The sequence below is a fragment of the Rana temporaria genome, chromosome 6, assembly GCF_905171775.1.
Source record: "Rana temporaria chromosome 6, aRanTem1.1, whole genome shotgun sequence".
NCBI lineage: Eukaryota > Metazoa > Chordata > Amphibia > Anura > Ranidae > Rana > Rana temporaria.
This window is the reverse complement of record NC_053494.1, coordinates 199,615,153-199,630,316: the sequence shown is the minus strand read 5'-3', so window position 1 is coordinate 199,630,316 and position 15,164 is coordinate 199,615,153. Positions and strand designations below refer to the sequence as shown.

General features: G+C 48.6%; 1 protein-coding gene across 1 annotated transcript in view; it reads right to left on the bottom strand.

Annotated features, from left to right (window-relative positions):
* The window catches only part of TTC21B (tetratricopeptide repeat domain 21B), an 87,286-nt gene that overhangs the window by 50,397 nt on the left and 21,725 nt on the right, over window positions 1–15,164 (bottom strand). Inside the window, exons 7-8 of the mRNA XM_040358061.1 lie at window positions 13,215–13,299; window positions 11,108–11,206 (exon numbers count right to left, since the gene is read on the bottom strand). Coding sequence (XP_040213995.1) covers window positions 11,108–11,206; window positions 13,215–13,299 — 184 coding nt within the window. The remainder of the gene's footprint in view (window positions 1–11,107; window positions 11,207–13,214; window positions 13,300–15,164) is intronic.

Genomic DNA, 15,164 nt, shown 5'->3' with positions numbered 1-15,164 from the left:
GTCTCTTCACCTCAGAAGTAATATACAGCGAATGTATAAAGAATAAGAAAAAACAGCCAGTTCCAAGTAAGTAATTAAAGAAAGAAACTACTTACATGGGTGCTTGCATGTTGATGGGGAGAAGGGCCTCTTCCAAACAACCCTGGGCTGTGGTTGTTGGGGTCTGCAGGCCAGACCCCGACTACCCCCCTTTATGTGAATGGGTATCGGGTACATCGTACCCGTACCCATACATCAAAAAGTTAAAGCCAAGTTTTTAATCGGCATTAAAGTGTCACAATTGCAAGAATTCAGCAAGCAGTAGAACCAGCCAGATGTAGGAATGAGCGCCAGGATGAAAATTTAGAATCAGTCAACAAGCAAAACATGTCTATGGACTGTGTTTATCCGCTAATGCCTCGCACACACGGTCTGACTTTTGACCATGCAAAAGTCCGCCGTGAGTCTGTCAGGTTCTCTATCTAAGGTCCGTTGGACTTCCGACCAAAAATGTCCGTTGGAGGCTACACACAGCCGGACTTTCCGTGGAAAAAAGCCCGTCTGACTTTTTTTCCTCGGAAAGTCCGACCGTGTGTACGAGGCATTAAGGACCGCCCCACGTACTTATACTGCGGCAGGGCGGCCCTTTAGCGCAAAATCATGTACCTGTACATGATTTTTTTCTACCGGGTCTGGGCCGCGCGCACACGCGCGGCCGGCGACCCGCTCCCGCTGTGCCTTTACACAGTGGGAGCCAATCAGCAGGTCCCGAAAAACAAACTAGGCGCCTCTAAGTGCAGAAATATAAAACTTTTAATATCCCCCAAAGGGGTTAAACACTTACAAGATGGTGGATGAAGCAGGCATGTAGCAGGTAAGTGTGTCCAGAAGATGTTCCAGTGGCAGGGCAGTCCCAGTCTGATGATAAAGCTTCCAGGGAAGTCCACAAGATAACAGCCAATTTGTGCTGTGAGTGTTTAGGGAACACAATGGTGATGGAGCCTGGGGATGATGTCAGAGGAAGCGAGACAAAAACCAGCATGGAACACAAACAGGAAGAGAGCAGGAAGTGTGTCATAGAGGCGGGACGCGTTTCGGAACAGCTCATTGGCTGTTATCTTGTGGACTTCCCTGGAAGCTTTATCATCGGACTGGGACTGCCCTGCCACTGGAACATCTTCTGGACACACTTACCTGCTACATGCCTGCTTCATCCACCATCTTGTAAGTGTTTTTAACCCCTTTAGGGGATATTAAAAGTTTTATATTTCTGCACTTAGAGGCGCCTTGTTTGTTTTTCTGTTCCCATTAGAGATTGCTCGTCTCCCTGAGTGCTGCCTAAAGTGTGTGAAGATCTGCTACCCTCTCCAACACAGACTTTATCTGTCAGGATTCAAATTCTTGGAGCGCCCTGGATATACACATTTGTCCCGCCGATTGTTTCCGTGGCAGACAGAACAGCGGTTTGCCAATGTAAACAGAGCAAATCGCCATAGTGTAACACATTTAACCCTTTGATTGCCCCTTCTAACCCCTTGCCTGCCAATGTCTTTAGTACGACAGTGCATATTTTTTAGCACTGATCACTGTATTAGTGTCACTGGTCCCCAAAAAAGTGTCACATGGTGTCCAATTTGTCCACCACAAATGTCGCAGTCCTGCTATAATGTCGCTGATCGCCGTCATTACTAGTAAAAAATAAAAATAAAAAACAATAATAATTCCATAAAAATATCCCATAGTTAAAGTGGCAATAAGGTCTGTATACACAAATAGAAAAAGTTTTATCGGATGAACCTGAATTTCGCACAGACCAAATTGGCTGCAATGTATGATGCCCTGGAAGAATGTTTTGACTATATCACCTACTTTGTTATGACAATTCTTATGCTCAATAAAAACTTTAATTGGAAAAAAAAATATCCCATATTTTGTAGACACTATGGCCCAGATTCTCGTACGAGTTACGCCGGCGTATCTCCAGATACGCCGTCGTAACTCTGAGTTTGAGGCGTCGTATCTATGCGCCTGATTCTTAGAATCAGTTACGCATAGATTTGTATTAGATCCGACCGGCGTAAGTCTCTTACGCTGTCGTATCTAAGTTGCATATTTACGCTGGCCGCTAGGGGCGTGTACGCTGATTTATGCCTAGAAATATGTAAATCAGCTAGATACGCCAATTCACGAACGTACACCCGGCCGACGCAGTACAGATACGCCGTTTACGTTAGGCTTTTCCCGGCGTAAAGTTACCCCTGCTATATGAGGCGTAGATGAGGCGTACCAATGTTAAGTATGGACGTCGGAACAGCGTCCAATTTTTCACGTTTTACGTCGTTTGCGCAAGTCGTTCGCGAATAGGGCTGTGCGTCATTTACGTTCACGTCGAAAGCATTGGCTTCTTGCGGGTTAATTTGGAGCATGCGCACTGGGATACGGCGCATGCATGCGCCGTTCGTAAAAAGAGTCATTTACGTGGGGTCACATTAAATTTACATAACACACGCCAACATCTTCCACATTTGAATTAGGCGGGCTTACGCCAGCCTATTTACGCTACGCCGCCGCAACTTTGGTTTAAGAGTACTGCACTGCCTGTCAAAGTTGCGGAGGCGTAACGTAAATAGGATACGTTACGTCCGCACAAAGATGCGCGCTTCTACGTGAATCCGGGCCTCTAACTTTTGCACAAACCAATGATTATACGCCTGTTGGAATTTTTTTTACCAAAAATATGTAGCAGAATTTGCCAAAATTTATGAAGAAACTGGATTTTTCAATTTTTTTTGATTAGATATGTTTTAACCACTTGCCATCCGCCTTATGCAAAAAGACGTCGGCAAAGTGGTTTCAAAATCCTGAGTGGACATCAAATGACGTCCTCAGGATATTGAGCCAGGGGCGCGCATCGCGGCGATTATTGTTGCAGGGTGTCAGTCTGACACCCCGCAACACCGATCTAGGCAAAGAGTCTCAGACGGAGACTCTTTACCAGGTGATCAGCCGTGTCCAATCACGGCTGATCACGATGTAAACAGGAAAAGCCGGTAATCGGCTTTTCTTCACTCACGTCTGTCAGACGCGAGTAGAGGAGAGCCGATCGGCTGCTCCTCTGACAGGGGGGTTTGTGCCGATTATCAGCACAGCCCCCCCCCCCCGAGGATGCCCACACTGGACCACCAGGGATGCCACTAGACCACCAGGGATGCCCACCACAGGTATGCCACCCTAGACCACCAGGGATGACAATCACAAATAATGGATGCCAATCAGTGCCCACAATGGGCATCACTGATTGGCAGGCATTGTTTGGCACGATTGGCATCCATTAATACAACACATACATTAGTACGTTAGTGCCACCTATCAGTGCCCATCCGTGCCGCCTATCAGTGCCCATCCATGCCGCCCATCAGTGCCCATCCATGCCGCCCATCCGTGTCGCCTATCTGTGCCCATCCATGCTGCCTATCCGTGCCACCCATCAGTGCCGCATATTAGTGCCCATCAATGCCACCACATCAGTGCCACCTCATCGGTGCCGCCTTATCAGTGCCCGTCAGTGCAGTACCATCAGTGCCCATCCGTGAAGGAGAAAACGTACTTATTTACAATGTTTTATAACTGAAACAAAAAAACAACTTATTTTTTTCTAAATTTTCAGTCATTTTTTTTTGAAGAAAATAAAAATCCCAGAGGTGATCAAATACCACCAAAAGAAAACGGAAAATTGTATACTCACCTTTCCGTAATTTTCCTTTCCTGACGCATCTTCATGGCAGCACACACTGGGTTGTGACTCCGCCCCCACAACCTGACAGGATTGGTTAGCTATAAATCTGAAGGGGAGACACCCGGCATCATTCTCCGTAAATATCATCATCATTGAACAACAGGGTGGGCAGCTGTGTGCTGCCATGAAGATGCGTCAGGAAAGGAAAATTACGGAAAGGTGAGTATACAATTTTCCGTTTTCCTGACGCATTCATGGCAGCACACACTGGGAAATAACTCGCTAGTCGGGCGGGTTCAATGCAAAAGTATTTTATTTCTTATAGAGCCGAAGAATTGGCCCTGAAGATAGATCTGCCAAATTCAGAAGTCGCCAACAGAGCGGCGTCAACCCTGTAGTGGGTGATAAAGGTATGCCTGGAAGACCAGGTTGCTGCTCTGCAGATGGTCTCCGAAGATACTCCACAATATGCTGCCCAAGAGGTAGCCACTGCCCTGGTTGAATGCGCTTTGATGCCCTCTGGGATCTCCAGCCGTTGAGTGGAATATGCTTTCTCGATGGCCTTAACTAGCCAAGAGGCGATGGTCCGAGAGGTGGCTGCCTGGCCTCGTCGGGCTCCGTGAGGTATGATCAGTAGGGAGTCTGTTGACCGCAGGTGGGTAGTGGCCGATAGGTAGTTGGAAATCACAGACTTAATGTCCAAGGCATGTGGATCACCATCTTCGTTAGAGAGGCATGGCAAGACGATATCCTGGCCATAATGGAAGGCCGAAGTAACCTTGGGGAGGAAGCGATCCGAAGGTCTCAGTACCACCCTGTCGGGCAGGAAAACTAAGTATGGCTCCTTTGACATGAGAGCTTGTAACTCCGACACTCTCCTAGCCGAAGCAATGGCAATGAGGAAGGACAACTTTAGGGTCAGGTCCCATAAGGAGATTGAGTTGAGTGGAAAGAAGGGCGGATTGGACAGCCCCTCCAGAACCACTGAGAGATCCCAAGCCGGAAAGGACGGTCTCCTGGGCGGTCTGATTTTAATGCATGCTTTCATGAACTGAACTATTAAGGGGTGCAGGGCCCATCTAGTGCCCGTTTTGGCAGACAGAGCGGAGATCTGCACCTTCAGGGTGCTTGAGCTCAGGCCTTTGTCAATTCCCGTCTGCAGGAATTCCAGGACTTGGTAAGGATCCGGAGAGGCGTGATTCCAACCTTTGGTTTGCGCCAAGTGGGCGAATCTTTCCCAAACTCTGGTGTAGACAGTGTTCGTGGTGACCTTCCTGGCCTGCATTAAGGTTGCTATAACTGCCTGGGAACATCCCTGCTCCCTAAGTCTAGCCCTCTCAACCTCCAGGCTGTCAAGTGGAGTCTGTCTGGAGCCGGATGGAGGAGCTGACCTTGGTGAAGGAGATCTGCTGAGACCGGTAGGTGGATTGGAGGTCGGGTATTGAGCTGCAGGAGAGTCGTAAACCACGGTCTCCTTGGCCAGAATGGTATTATCGCGATCACTGTGACCGATGACCCTCGGAGCCGGGATAGGAACCTTGCTATCAAGGGAGTTGGAGGAAAGATGTATCCCAGATTGAAGTTCCATGGATGAAGAAGGCAGTCTGTCCCCTCTGCTGTCGGAAAGGGTGCCCTGGAAAGAAACCTTGTGCATTTGGCATTCGCTGGTGTTGCTGCCAGGTCGATCTTTGGGGTCCCCCATGTCTCCGTCAGAATGGAGAATTCCCGGAGGTTCAGGGACCACTCGTTGTTTGAGCAAAGTTCCCTGCTCAGGAAGTCGGCTAACGTGTTCTGTGCCGCTGGAACGTAAACTGCTCTCAGGCCCAATAGGTGAGCATGTGCCCATTCCATTATGGGGTGAACCTCCTCTAGTAGAGTGTGGCTTCGGGTACCGCCCTGTCTCTGGACATAAGCTACCGCCACCTTGTTGTCCATCCGGATTAGAACGGTCTTCCCCTGCAACAGAGGCGCGAAGGCTAAGAGTGCCTGGAACGCGGCTCGGAGCTCTAGTATGTTCGAAACTGTGCCCCTGGCAGGGAAGTGCCATGGTCCCTGGGCTGTCTGGTCCCGGTAGTGAGCCCCCCAGCCCTTCTCGCTGGCATCCGATGTAACGATCTCCGGACTCGGAGGAGTTATAGGTCTGGACCTCCTGAGGTTGGGAGGATGTGTCCACCACAAAAGAGTGAGCTTCACTCGACTGGGGATCCTGATGCGTTGGTGCATTGAAACTCCGTCCCATTGCCTTAGGAAGGTGTTCTGGAAGGTTCTCATGTTCCATTGGGACCACTGTATCATGGGAATAGTCGATGACATTGAGCCTAGCACACTGAGGCAGTTTCTGGCTGACGCAAATTGGGAGGACAGTAGATTCCGTACCTTCCGAACTAGAGGCTCCACCTTCTCTAGGGGCAGCTGTACCCTGTTTCGTTTGGTGTCCAACTCTGCTCCCAGGAATATCATTACTTGTGAAGGTTGTAGGCTGCTCTTCCGCCAATTTATCAGCCAGCCGAAAGTCTGAAGGGTAGAGATCAGGATCTCCCGTTGGAGGAGCAGAGTCTCCTGACTCGCTGCTAAAAGCAGGATATCGTCCAGATAGTGATGCACCCGGAGCCCCCTCTCCCTGAGGAGTGCTATGAGAGGTAGGAGGACTTTTGTGAACGTCCTGGGTGCCGAAGAGATGCCGAACGGTAGGCAACGGAATTGAAAGTGATGATGGCTGATGGAAAAGCGAAGAAACTTCTGGAAAGCAGGATGAATCGGCACGTGAAGGTAGGCGTCGGAAAGATCCACCGACAGCATCCAATCTTCTAGATTCACTGCCAGAAGAATAGACTGGAGACTTTCCATTTTGAAAGCTTCTAACTGAATTCTCCTGTTGAGTCGCTTGAGGTCCAGAACGGGTCGAAGGTCCCCTGATTTCTTTCGGACCAAAAATAGAGGGGAATAAAACCCCCTGCCTCTTTGGTGCGAAGGGACTTCCACGACTGCTCCCTTCAAGATAAGTTCTGAAACATATTGAAGGAGAAGCTTCCTCTTGTCCAGAGAAGACGGAATTTTGGTGGGTTGGAAGACGGTGAGAGGTAATGTCCCCATAAAGCTCCACTTGTGACCCTGATCGATCGTGGAAAGAGTCCATGGGTCCTTTATGTGCTCTGACCAAACTTGTGTAAAAGCCCTGAGCCTGGCGCCCACCTGAGCTGGGTGGGCAGGCAAAACCTCAAAAGGACTTTGGCTGGTCACCTGCGGTGGCCTTGGTATTCTGAGCCCTTGCAAAGGGAGGGCGAGTATTCTTCCAGCTTCTCCAATCTCTCCTAAAGTCCCTGTTGGGTCGATAGGTTCTGGCCTCTCTGTATCTGTCAGGAAGGTTTCGCCTGAAGGGGGGACCCTTCTGAGGCTTGGGCCTCCTATCCGAGGGGATAAGCCCTGACTTCCCTCCAGTGACCTTGGAGATCGCCGAGTCTAACTTAGCGCCGAATAAGTTTGTGCCATCGTATGGTATCTTGCACCAATTGGACTTTGATGCTGTGTCAGCGACCCAGGGTTTCAGCCATAGGGCTCTGCGGGCCATCACAGAGGCTAGCATGGATCTAGCCGAGGAGCGAATAGCGTCTACTGAAGCTCCTGCCACAAAATCGCCTGCCAGTCTGATTTCCTGTAAGGAGGATATCACCTTCCCCTGGTCCGTACCTTCTTGGAGGGCCCTCTCCGCCTGGGCTGCCCATGTGGAAATGGCTCTGGCAACAGCCGCAGTGGTAATAGCTGGTCTGCAAGCACCCCCTGCCGACGAGTATGCTTTCTTTAGCTCCAAGTCGATCTTGCGATCGAGAACATCTCGGAACGAGACTGCGTCTTCTATAGGCAGGGTGACATGCCTGGCGAGCCGCATTAGGGATGAATCAACGATGGGAGCGTTGATGAGGGAAGAGATTTTAGACTCCTTCAGAGGATACAGCTTAGCGAGTTTATTGGACATACCAGGCCGCTTATCTGGTTTTTCCCATTCGTCCTTGATGAGGTCCTCCAATTCCTCAATGAAGGGGAACAGTTCAGGGTCCCTCCTTAATTCTGGGAAGTATTTTCCAACCTTCGGTGGTTCCGCCACAGGTTCTTCCCAGCCTATGGCCTCCTTAACCGAACGTGCAAAGGGTTCGACCAGGCCAAAATCAAAGCCTGACAACATGTCATGCTCCTCTTGATCGAGAAAGGTTCCTGCCTGCTGGGCATACGGACTGAAGGCTGAAGAAGTCCCCGGGGTGGGTTCATCGCAGGCCAGAGGGGTCATGGACCAGGCTGCTTCCTGCGCAGGTTCTCTTGTGCGATCAGAAGCGACTCCAGCATCCGTCTCCCTTTCTTTTGTTGCTTCATTGAAGCAGGAGTGACAGGCTAGTTTCCCTGGCATTGCCGTAGCACCGCATACCCAGCAAGCGTTTGCTGCAGGACGGGCATGGTAATGTTCACGGTGCGTTGAGGGAGACCGTCTGCGGTGGGACCGGCTGCGACGGGAGCGGCTATGGCGTGATCGGCTATGCCTTGATCGGTGGTAACGGGAGGATGATCTTGACCGACTCCTGTGGGACCTCCTAGTTGACGCATGCCTGGACCTTTCCCTGCGTCGTGGGCTTGCGTCTCTGGGCCTGATGGGACTGCAAAAAAAGGGCAGTGTTCAGTGGCCGGCTCTCTTTTGTCTCTTCAGTACTTACGCTACTGATGGCCTCCATACCTAGTTTGCTGGAAGTGATCTGCTAGGGCAGTGGGTTCCATGGAGAAGTAGACAGCAGCAGAATGGGAGCTGGTGAAGGCAAAAAAGGAGTTATTATAAAAGGAAAGGGTAGAATAAATAGGAAGGAAGCCTGGAAGGGGAGAGGAGCTGCTTACCTTGGAGGAAAAATTCCCAGAGAAAACGGCAGAGCAGAAGCCAGGAAAAAGGGAAAATACAATTCTGCCCTTTTAAATTCGGCGCCGCCGTCGCGGCGCTGATGACGTCATCGCGCATGCGCAGTAGCGCCGCGCGCGTCCCGTCGCCATCTTGGATGAGGGCGAGGGAGACCTGCAGCATCATCAGAATGCTGCAGACATGCCCAGAGCGGACAGGGGGACGCGGTGAGCGGGGGGGGGGCCGTGGGACAATACAGCCCAGCAAGCCTGCAACAAAAAAGGTAACAGCAGAGCTGACAAAAAACGAATGTTTAAAGTTACACAAGATGCAGAGGCAAAAAATTACCTGATTAAGAGGGAGACCCACTGCCGGATTCTAAGCACATTTAGAGCTTGTAGATGCCAGGAATTTGCCGGGATTTTAGCCCCTGAGATCACCAGAGCGGGGATCCCCCCATAAAGCTCATTTAGAGACTGTACAGGGGGGACTTCCAAACAGGAGAGGCTGAACCTGCTGGGGCGATAGCGGTAGGAGGCATAGCTGTACGTCCACATCCTAGTCAGGTGAGGATAAAAAAGAGAATGATGCCGGGTGTCTCCCCTTCAGATTTATAGCTAACCAATCCTGTCAGGTTGTGGGGGCGGAGTCACAACCCAGTGTGTGCTGCCATGAATGCGTCAGGAAAGCTCTATTTGTGGGAACAAAATGATAAAAATTTAGTTTGGGTACAGTGTAGCATGACCGCGCAATTGCCATTCAAAGTGCAACAGCGCTGAAAGCTAAAAATTGGTCTGGGTGGGAAGGTGTATAAGTGCCCTGTATGAAAGTGGTAAAGAAGAAAGTAAAAAATATATTTTTATTTTTATTTTATTTTTTTAATTGACATTTTTTGTCTATAGTGCAAAAAATAAAAAAAAACTGTAGCGGTGATCAAAAACCACCAAAAAATAGCTCTATTTGTGGGGGGAAAAAAAGGACATTTTATTTGGGTACAGCTTCGAACGACTGCACAAAGTAATGCAGTGCTGTATTGCAAAATATGGCCTGGTCGTGAAGGCGGGTAAAACCTTCCGGACACATTTAGAAAGAATACAGGTGCCTACTGTGGCGGCTGTGCAAATTTAGCAGGAGTGCTTCTTTAACCTTTTGCCAACTGCTCAACGTATATATGCAACAGCAAGAAATGTGAGCTTTAACACCTAGCTATCGTGTTCCCCGAAAATAAGACCTACCCCTGAAAATAAGACCTAGCAGGATTTTCGGGGAGGGCTGCAATATAAGCCCTACCCCGAAAATAAGCCCTAGTAAATTGTGTTAAAAAATGTTTTAATCCACCTTGGAGGTCTTCTCCTCTCCTCCTGGCTGACACCCGCCCCCCCTCCACAGTGCACGGAGCTGGGCAACGCCAGTGAGACAGCGGCTCCCCCCCTCCACTTTCTTCCCGCCCGATGCCCGCAGCCCCTCCCTCCTCAGCGCACAGATGCCAGCGGGACACCGTCTCCCCCCTTCTCCACTCTCCTTGCGCCCGACGCCCGTGGCCACCCCCTCCCAGTGCACGGAGCGGGCCAATGCCAGTAAGACAGCGGCTCCCCCCTCTGCCCCTCCCTCCTCGGTGCACAGAGCGGACAGATGCCAGCGGGACACAAGCTCCCCCCTCCTCCCACCCGACGCCCACGGCATCCCCTTCCAGTGCACGGAGCGGGCCAACACCACCGGGGATCCCGGAGCAGAGAAGAGCCCAAGGAGACCATGCGACCGCCAGGTCAGCTAAAAGAAAGGTACGGGTAATGGTACGGGTAATGCCCGTAAAAAGGAACGGGTAATGCCCACAAAGAAATCACAAAGGGAGAAACACTGCACCCCACATTCCTAAAAATGTAATTGCATACGGTAATTCTATGAGGCTGGATTTTAGGATGCGTCTTAGGTTCTGACCACCTGACAGGGAGGGGGAGGGGGGGGATAAGACAGGGGACCCACTAGATAAATGACACAGCAGAAGCACTATGCAATCTATTATGATTTAAAGGAAAAGGATTTTTTTTTTTTTTTTAGGGTTACAACCACATTAAGATCATTGTACATATCGTAAAAAAATAAGACATCCCCCAAAAATAAGCCCTAGTGTGTTTTAGGTTGCCAAAATTAATATAAGACCCGGGCTTATTTTCGGGGAAACACAGTACTGCACATATGAGTCTATGGTGGCATGAAAGGGTGTACTGGGGGCGCACTCACTGCACGCTCCAAGCACACTGACAGAGCTGTCACCAACAGCTCTCAGTCAAGGCTTCTAATCAGGAGCCAGCAGGATGGGTTCCTGATCATGTGAATATTATGAAAGCCAAAGACTTGATATAGCCGCCTCCAGGGCTTTAAGACCCACTCAAAGGGATGCCAGGAGGTGGTGTTAAGGGGTTAAATAATCAGTACAATAAGCAAGAAATTTTAAAACTGAAATGAAGACACAACAAAGCAATTCCATTTGAGCAGAAAGTAAGAAATGTAACCCTTACCATTCTACTAAAAGCTAAAGACATATTGTAATAGAGGTGAGCATTGTGTGGTTCAAAGCGATCCAAAGCATTGATGAGATCCCCCAGTTTTGTCGTTGCCTGCAGAAAAAAATAAAACATAAAATGTAAAACACAAAGCAGACCATTTTATGTTAGGCCCCTTTCAAGAGCAAGTAAACCCTGATGGGTGTTACTTCCTGTTTCCCTGTAAAGGTAAAGCATAATGGGCTACTATGCATCAAATAATAGCCCATTATGTGACACTTACCTGCAGGAGAAGCCCGCGATGTCCCCGTCTTCCTCGCTAGTAGCGAGTGCCCATTCTTCACCCCTCTTCCTTCCGGGGCCACGAACTCCGGCGCTGTGACTGGCCGGAGTCGTGTGACGTCACTTTCGCGCATGAGCCGCCTTTAACGGCATGACCCGAGATAGAAACGGCACAGCGTGCCCTTTCTTACTGCAGCGCATGCGCAGGAGAAATCGCCCTACGGCGATTTGCAAATATCTCCTAGACTGTGCAGGTCTGGAAGATATTTCAAGCACCTACAGGTAAGCCTTAATCTAGGCTTGCCTGTAGGCTAAAGTGGTTGTAAAGGGTTTATAACCACTTTCACACATGCAGATCCCGTGAGGATCCGCTTTTAAACACCCGCTTGCCCTGCGGGGATAGCTCCATGCACTGTGCAAATGCGGACCAGTCAGATCTCTGCTATGGGGGATTGGATGAAAACAAACCATCTGTTCGTTTTTATCCGATCCACCAGACGGATGCAAAATAGGGTTTCACAGTAATCTCCAGAACTTTATCCAAGCATGCAGCCTGGCAGGTCCCTCCTGAACCATACCAGGTCATATACCCTCAACCTGGGGGGTTGGGTGCTTCGGGGCTCTCACCCCCCACCCCAAAGCACCTTGTCCCCATGTTAATGGGGACAAGGGCCTCATCCCCACAACCCTGGGCAGTAGTTGTGAGGTCTGAGGGCTTATCGGAATCTGGAAGTACCCTTTAACAAGGGGCCCCCCAGGTCCCACCTCCCGCATCTGAATGAGTATGGGGTACATAGTAAACCAAAAAAAAAAGTGTCAAAAAGTAATAAAAAACACAAACAAACAGTTTTGCTGTAACATGTAATATAGTCTTAAAGGAGTTGTAAAGGAAAATGTTTTTTCACCTTAAAGTGGTAGTAAAATCTTTACTACCACTTTTACCTACAGGTAAGCCTATAATAAGGCTAACCTCTAGGTATAGAGAATATCTCCTAAACCTGTACGGTTTAGGAGATATTCCCCTCGCAATGCGCAGATGATTGTAGCGCCGCATGCGCAGCGGGTATCCTCGGCTAAAGGGTCGGCAGCCGCCGGACCTTGCCGGAATGAAATCTCCTGCACGCATGCGCGGGAGTGACGACATCGCCGCTCCAGCCAATCACAGCGCTGGAGCGGCGATATGCGGAAGACACGCCGAGGCAAGATGACATCTCGCTCGGCGTGGATAAGGTAAGTTCTCTACACCTCGTTTTAAGGTAAGTATTTCATAATGGCTTGTGCCTTACAGGTGTAAAAAAAAAAAAAAAAATTGCGGGTATACAACCGCTTTAATGCAATCTATGCATTAAGGTGAAAAAACATTTGATGCTGCCGCCCCCCCCCCCCCTCCAAGCCCCCGTTATACTTACCTGACCCCTCGAAAGTCCCGCGCGGTCCATTGGCTGGCGCTGCTGTCAATCACATCCAGTGACGCGGCGCGCCGAGGGGCCGAGTGATACAGCGAGCGGCAATGGCCGCTCGCTGTATCACGGGGAGCGCGCCCGCAATTACTCATCACCATGTGTGCTCTCTCGCATGACTGTGGTCAGTAATTGCGGGGAGGACCAGAGACAGCCGCCGAGGGACCCCAGAAGACGTGGATCGGGGCCACTCTGTGCAAAACGAACTGCAGAGTGGAGGTAATAATAACATGTTTGTTATTTTAAAGGAAAAAAAATTCCTTTAATAACCCTTTAAATGTGGATTTTTACAAAACAGGATTGCTTTATTAAAGATATAAACAACAATACAGTATTTAGCCTTTAGATATAACAAAGTCAACATAAAAATAAAAACTTGCCTCATGAACATTTCCCTCTCTACACAGATAATGAAGAGCCAGAATCCGAATTGCCTCCAAATTATGATTATCCTTCTGCAGCAACCTGTGTGAAGAAGTAAGAATTATACTCGCTACAAATCTAAGAGAAAATAATGGTGCCCATTTATAAGTGACACGAGCTTCCACACACAGGATCTATAGCATATTTGATAACCAATATACATAACCAAATCATAAACATCAACACATGGCAACAGGTACAAACCAATTCTTGAAGGATACCGTCCCCCTACATGTTACAAAATCCAATGCGTCTCCTTTCAGCAATGCACCTGTGATTTTCTGTACAGCACTGCAGCCTCTTTCGGCATGATTCCATGTTGTGCTATTTCCTTCCCAATGTCTGATCTAGGTGAAGCTGCAGTTGGCTTAGAGACAAGCTAGTGCTTAAAGCGGAGTTCCAACCACAATTAGCATTTTTTAAATGTATGTCCTTTCATGCTGCGTTTTTAAAATATAAATCCGGTCACTTACTATTTTACAAGCCGCCGCCACTCCGCATAGATATTCAAAAAAGATAGTTTAAAAAAACTATGTTTTCACCGTTGTCATTTTGCTTGTGGGCATTGTGAAGCCTACAAGCACTTACTTCCTGGAAGTCTTGGATGGGGAGTGATAATTGGACAGCGCACTGCATCCTGGGAAATGATGACACACATTTCCCAGGAGCATTAGAGGGAGATGATGTCAGAATCCTAGGTGGTTTCAAAGGCAGATTTCGTGGGACCGCATAGCAACAGGCATTTCCAGATGAGTAAAAAAAAAAATATATATATATATATTTTTTTACTTTTTTAGGTCTAATGAGCACAATAATGAAAAACATTTTTTGGGATGGAAACTCCACTTTAAAGGACAACTGTACATTCAGGACAAGCTGTCCTTTATGGCATGCCCCCACATTCATTGCAGCCCGCACATACCCTCATACCTTTTAAACACTTTTTATTGACAAGTGTGCAAAACATATAGAAAATTTAGAACTGTCATGTACATTGCCACCATCCCCAAGGAATCAACAAAAATAATTTACCTCAAAGAAAAAAATGGGATTTTAAGGGCAATGAAAAAAGGCTGAAAAATTATAATATATATAGAAAAAATATAATTTATTACAAAATATAATAGAAAAACATATAGGGGCAGATCCACAAAAGAGATACGCCGTCATATCTCTGAGTCGCGCCGTCGTATCTATGCACCTGATTCTTAGAATCAGTTACGCATAGATTTCCCTTAGATCCGACAGGCGTAAGTCTCTTACGCCGTCGGATCGTAACTGCATTTTTACGCTGACCGCTAGGGGCGTGTACGCTGATTTACGCATAGAAATATGTAAATCAGCTAGATACGCAAATTCAAGAACGTACGCCCGGCCGACGCAGTACATTTACGCCATTTACGTTAGGCTTTTCCCGGCCTATAGTTACCCCTGCTATATGGTGGCGTAAGTGCTGCGTACCAATGTTAAGTATGGCCGTCGTTCCCGCGTCGAAATTTGAAAAAGTTATGTCGTTTGCGTAAGTCGTCCGTGAATGGGGCTGGACGTCATTTACGTTCACGTCGAAACCAATGACGTCCTTGCGGCGTATTAGGAGCAATGCACACTGGGAAATTCCACGGACGGCGCATGCGCCGTTTTCGGGAAAAACGTCAATCACGTCGGGTCACACAATATTAACATAAAACACGCCAGGCTGCTAAATCCAACGCGTTTCGATTATGTGAGTTCCAATGTAATCTTCTTTAGGTATAGCAGCATTTATGTGCACGCATTTTCAAAAAAAGAAGCCAGCCCCCCCATCCAAGACTTCCGCCAAAGGTCCACCAATTCTTTCATAGCATAGCATTCTCCAGGATTTATTTCCTGGGGTTCTCCCCCTCCCCTTGAGGCGTGTATACTTACAA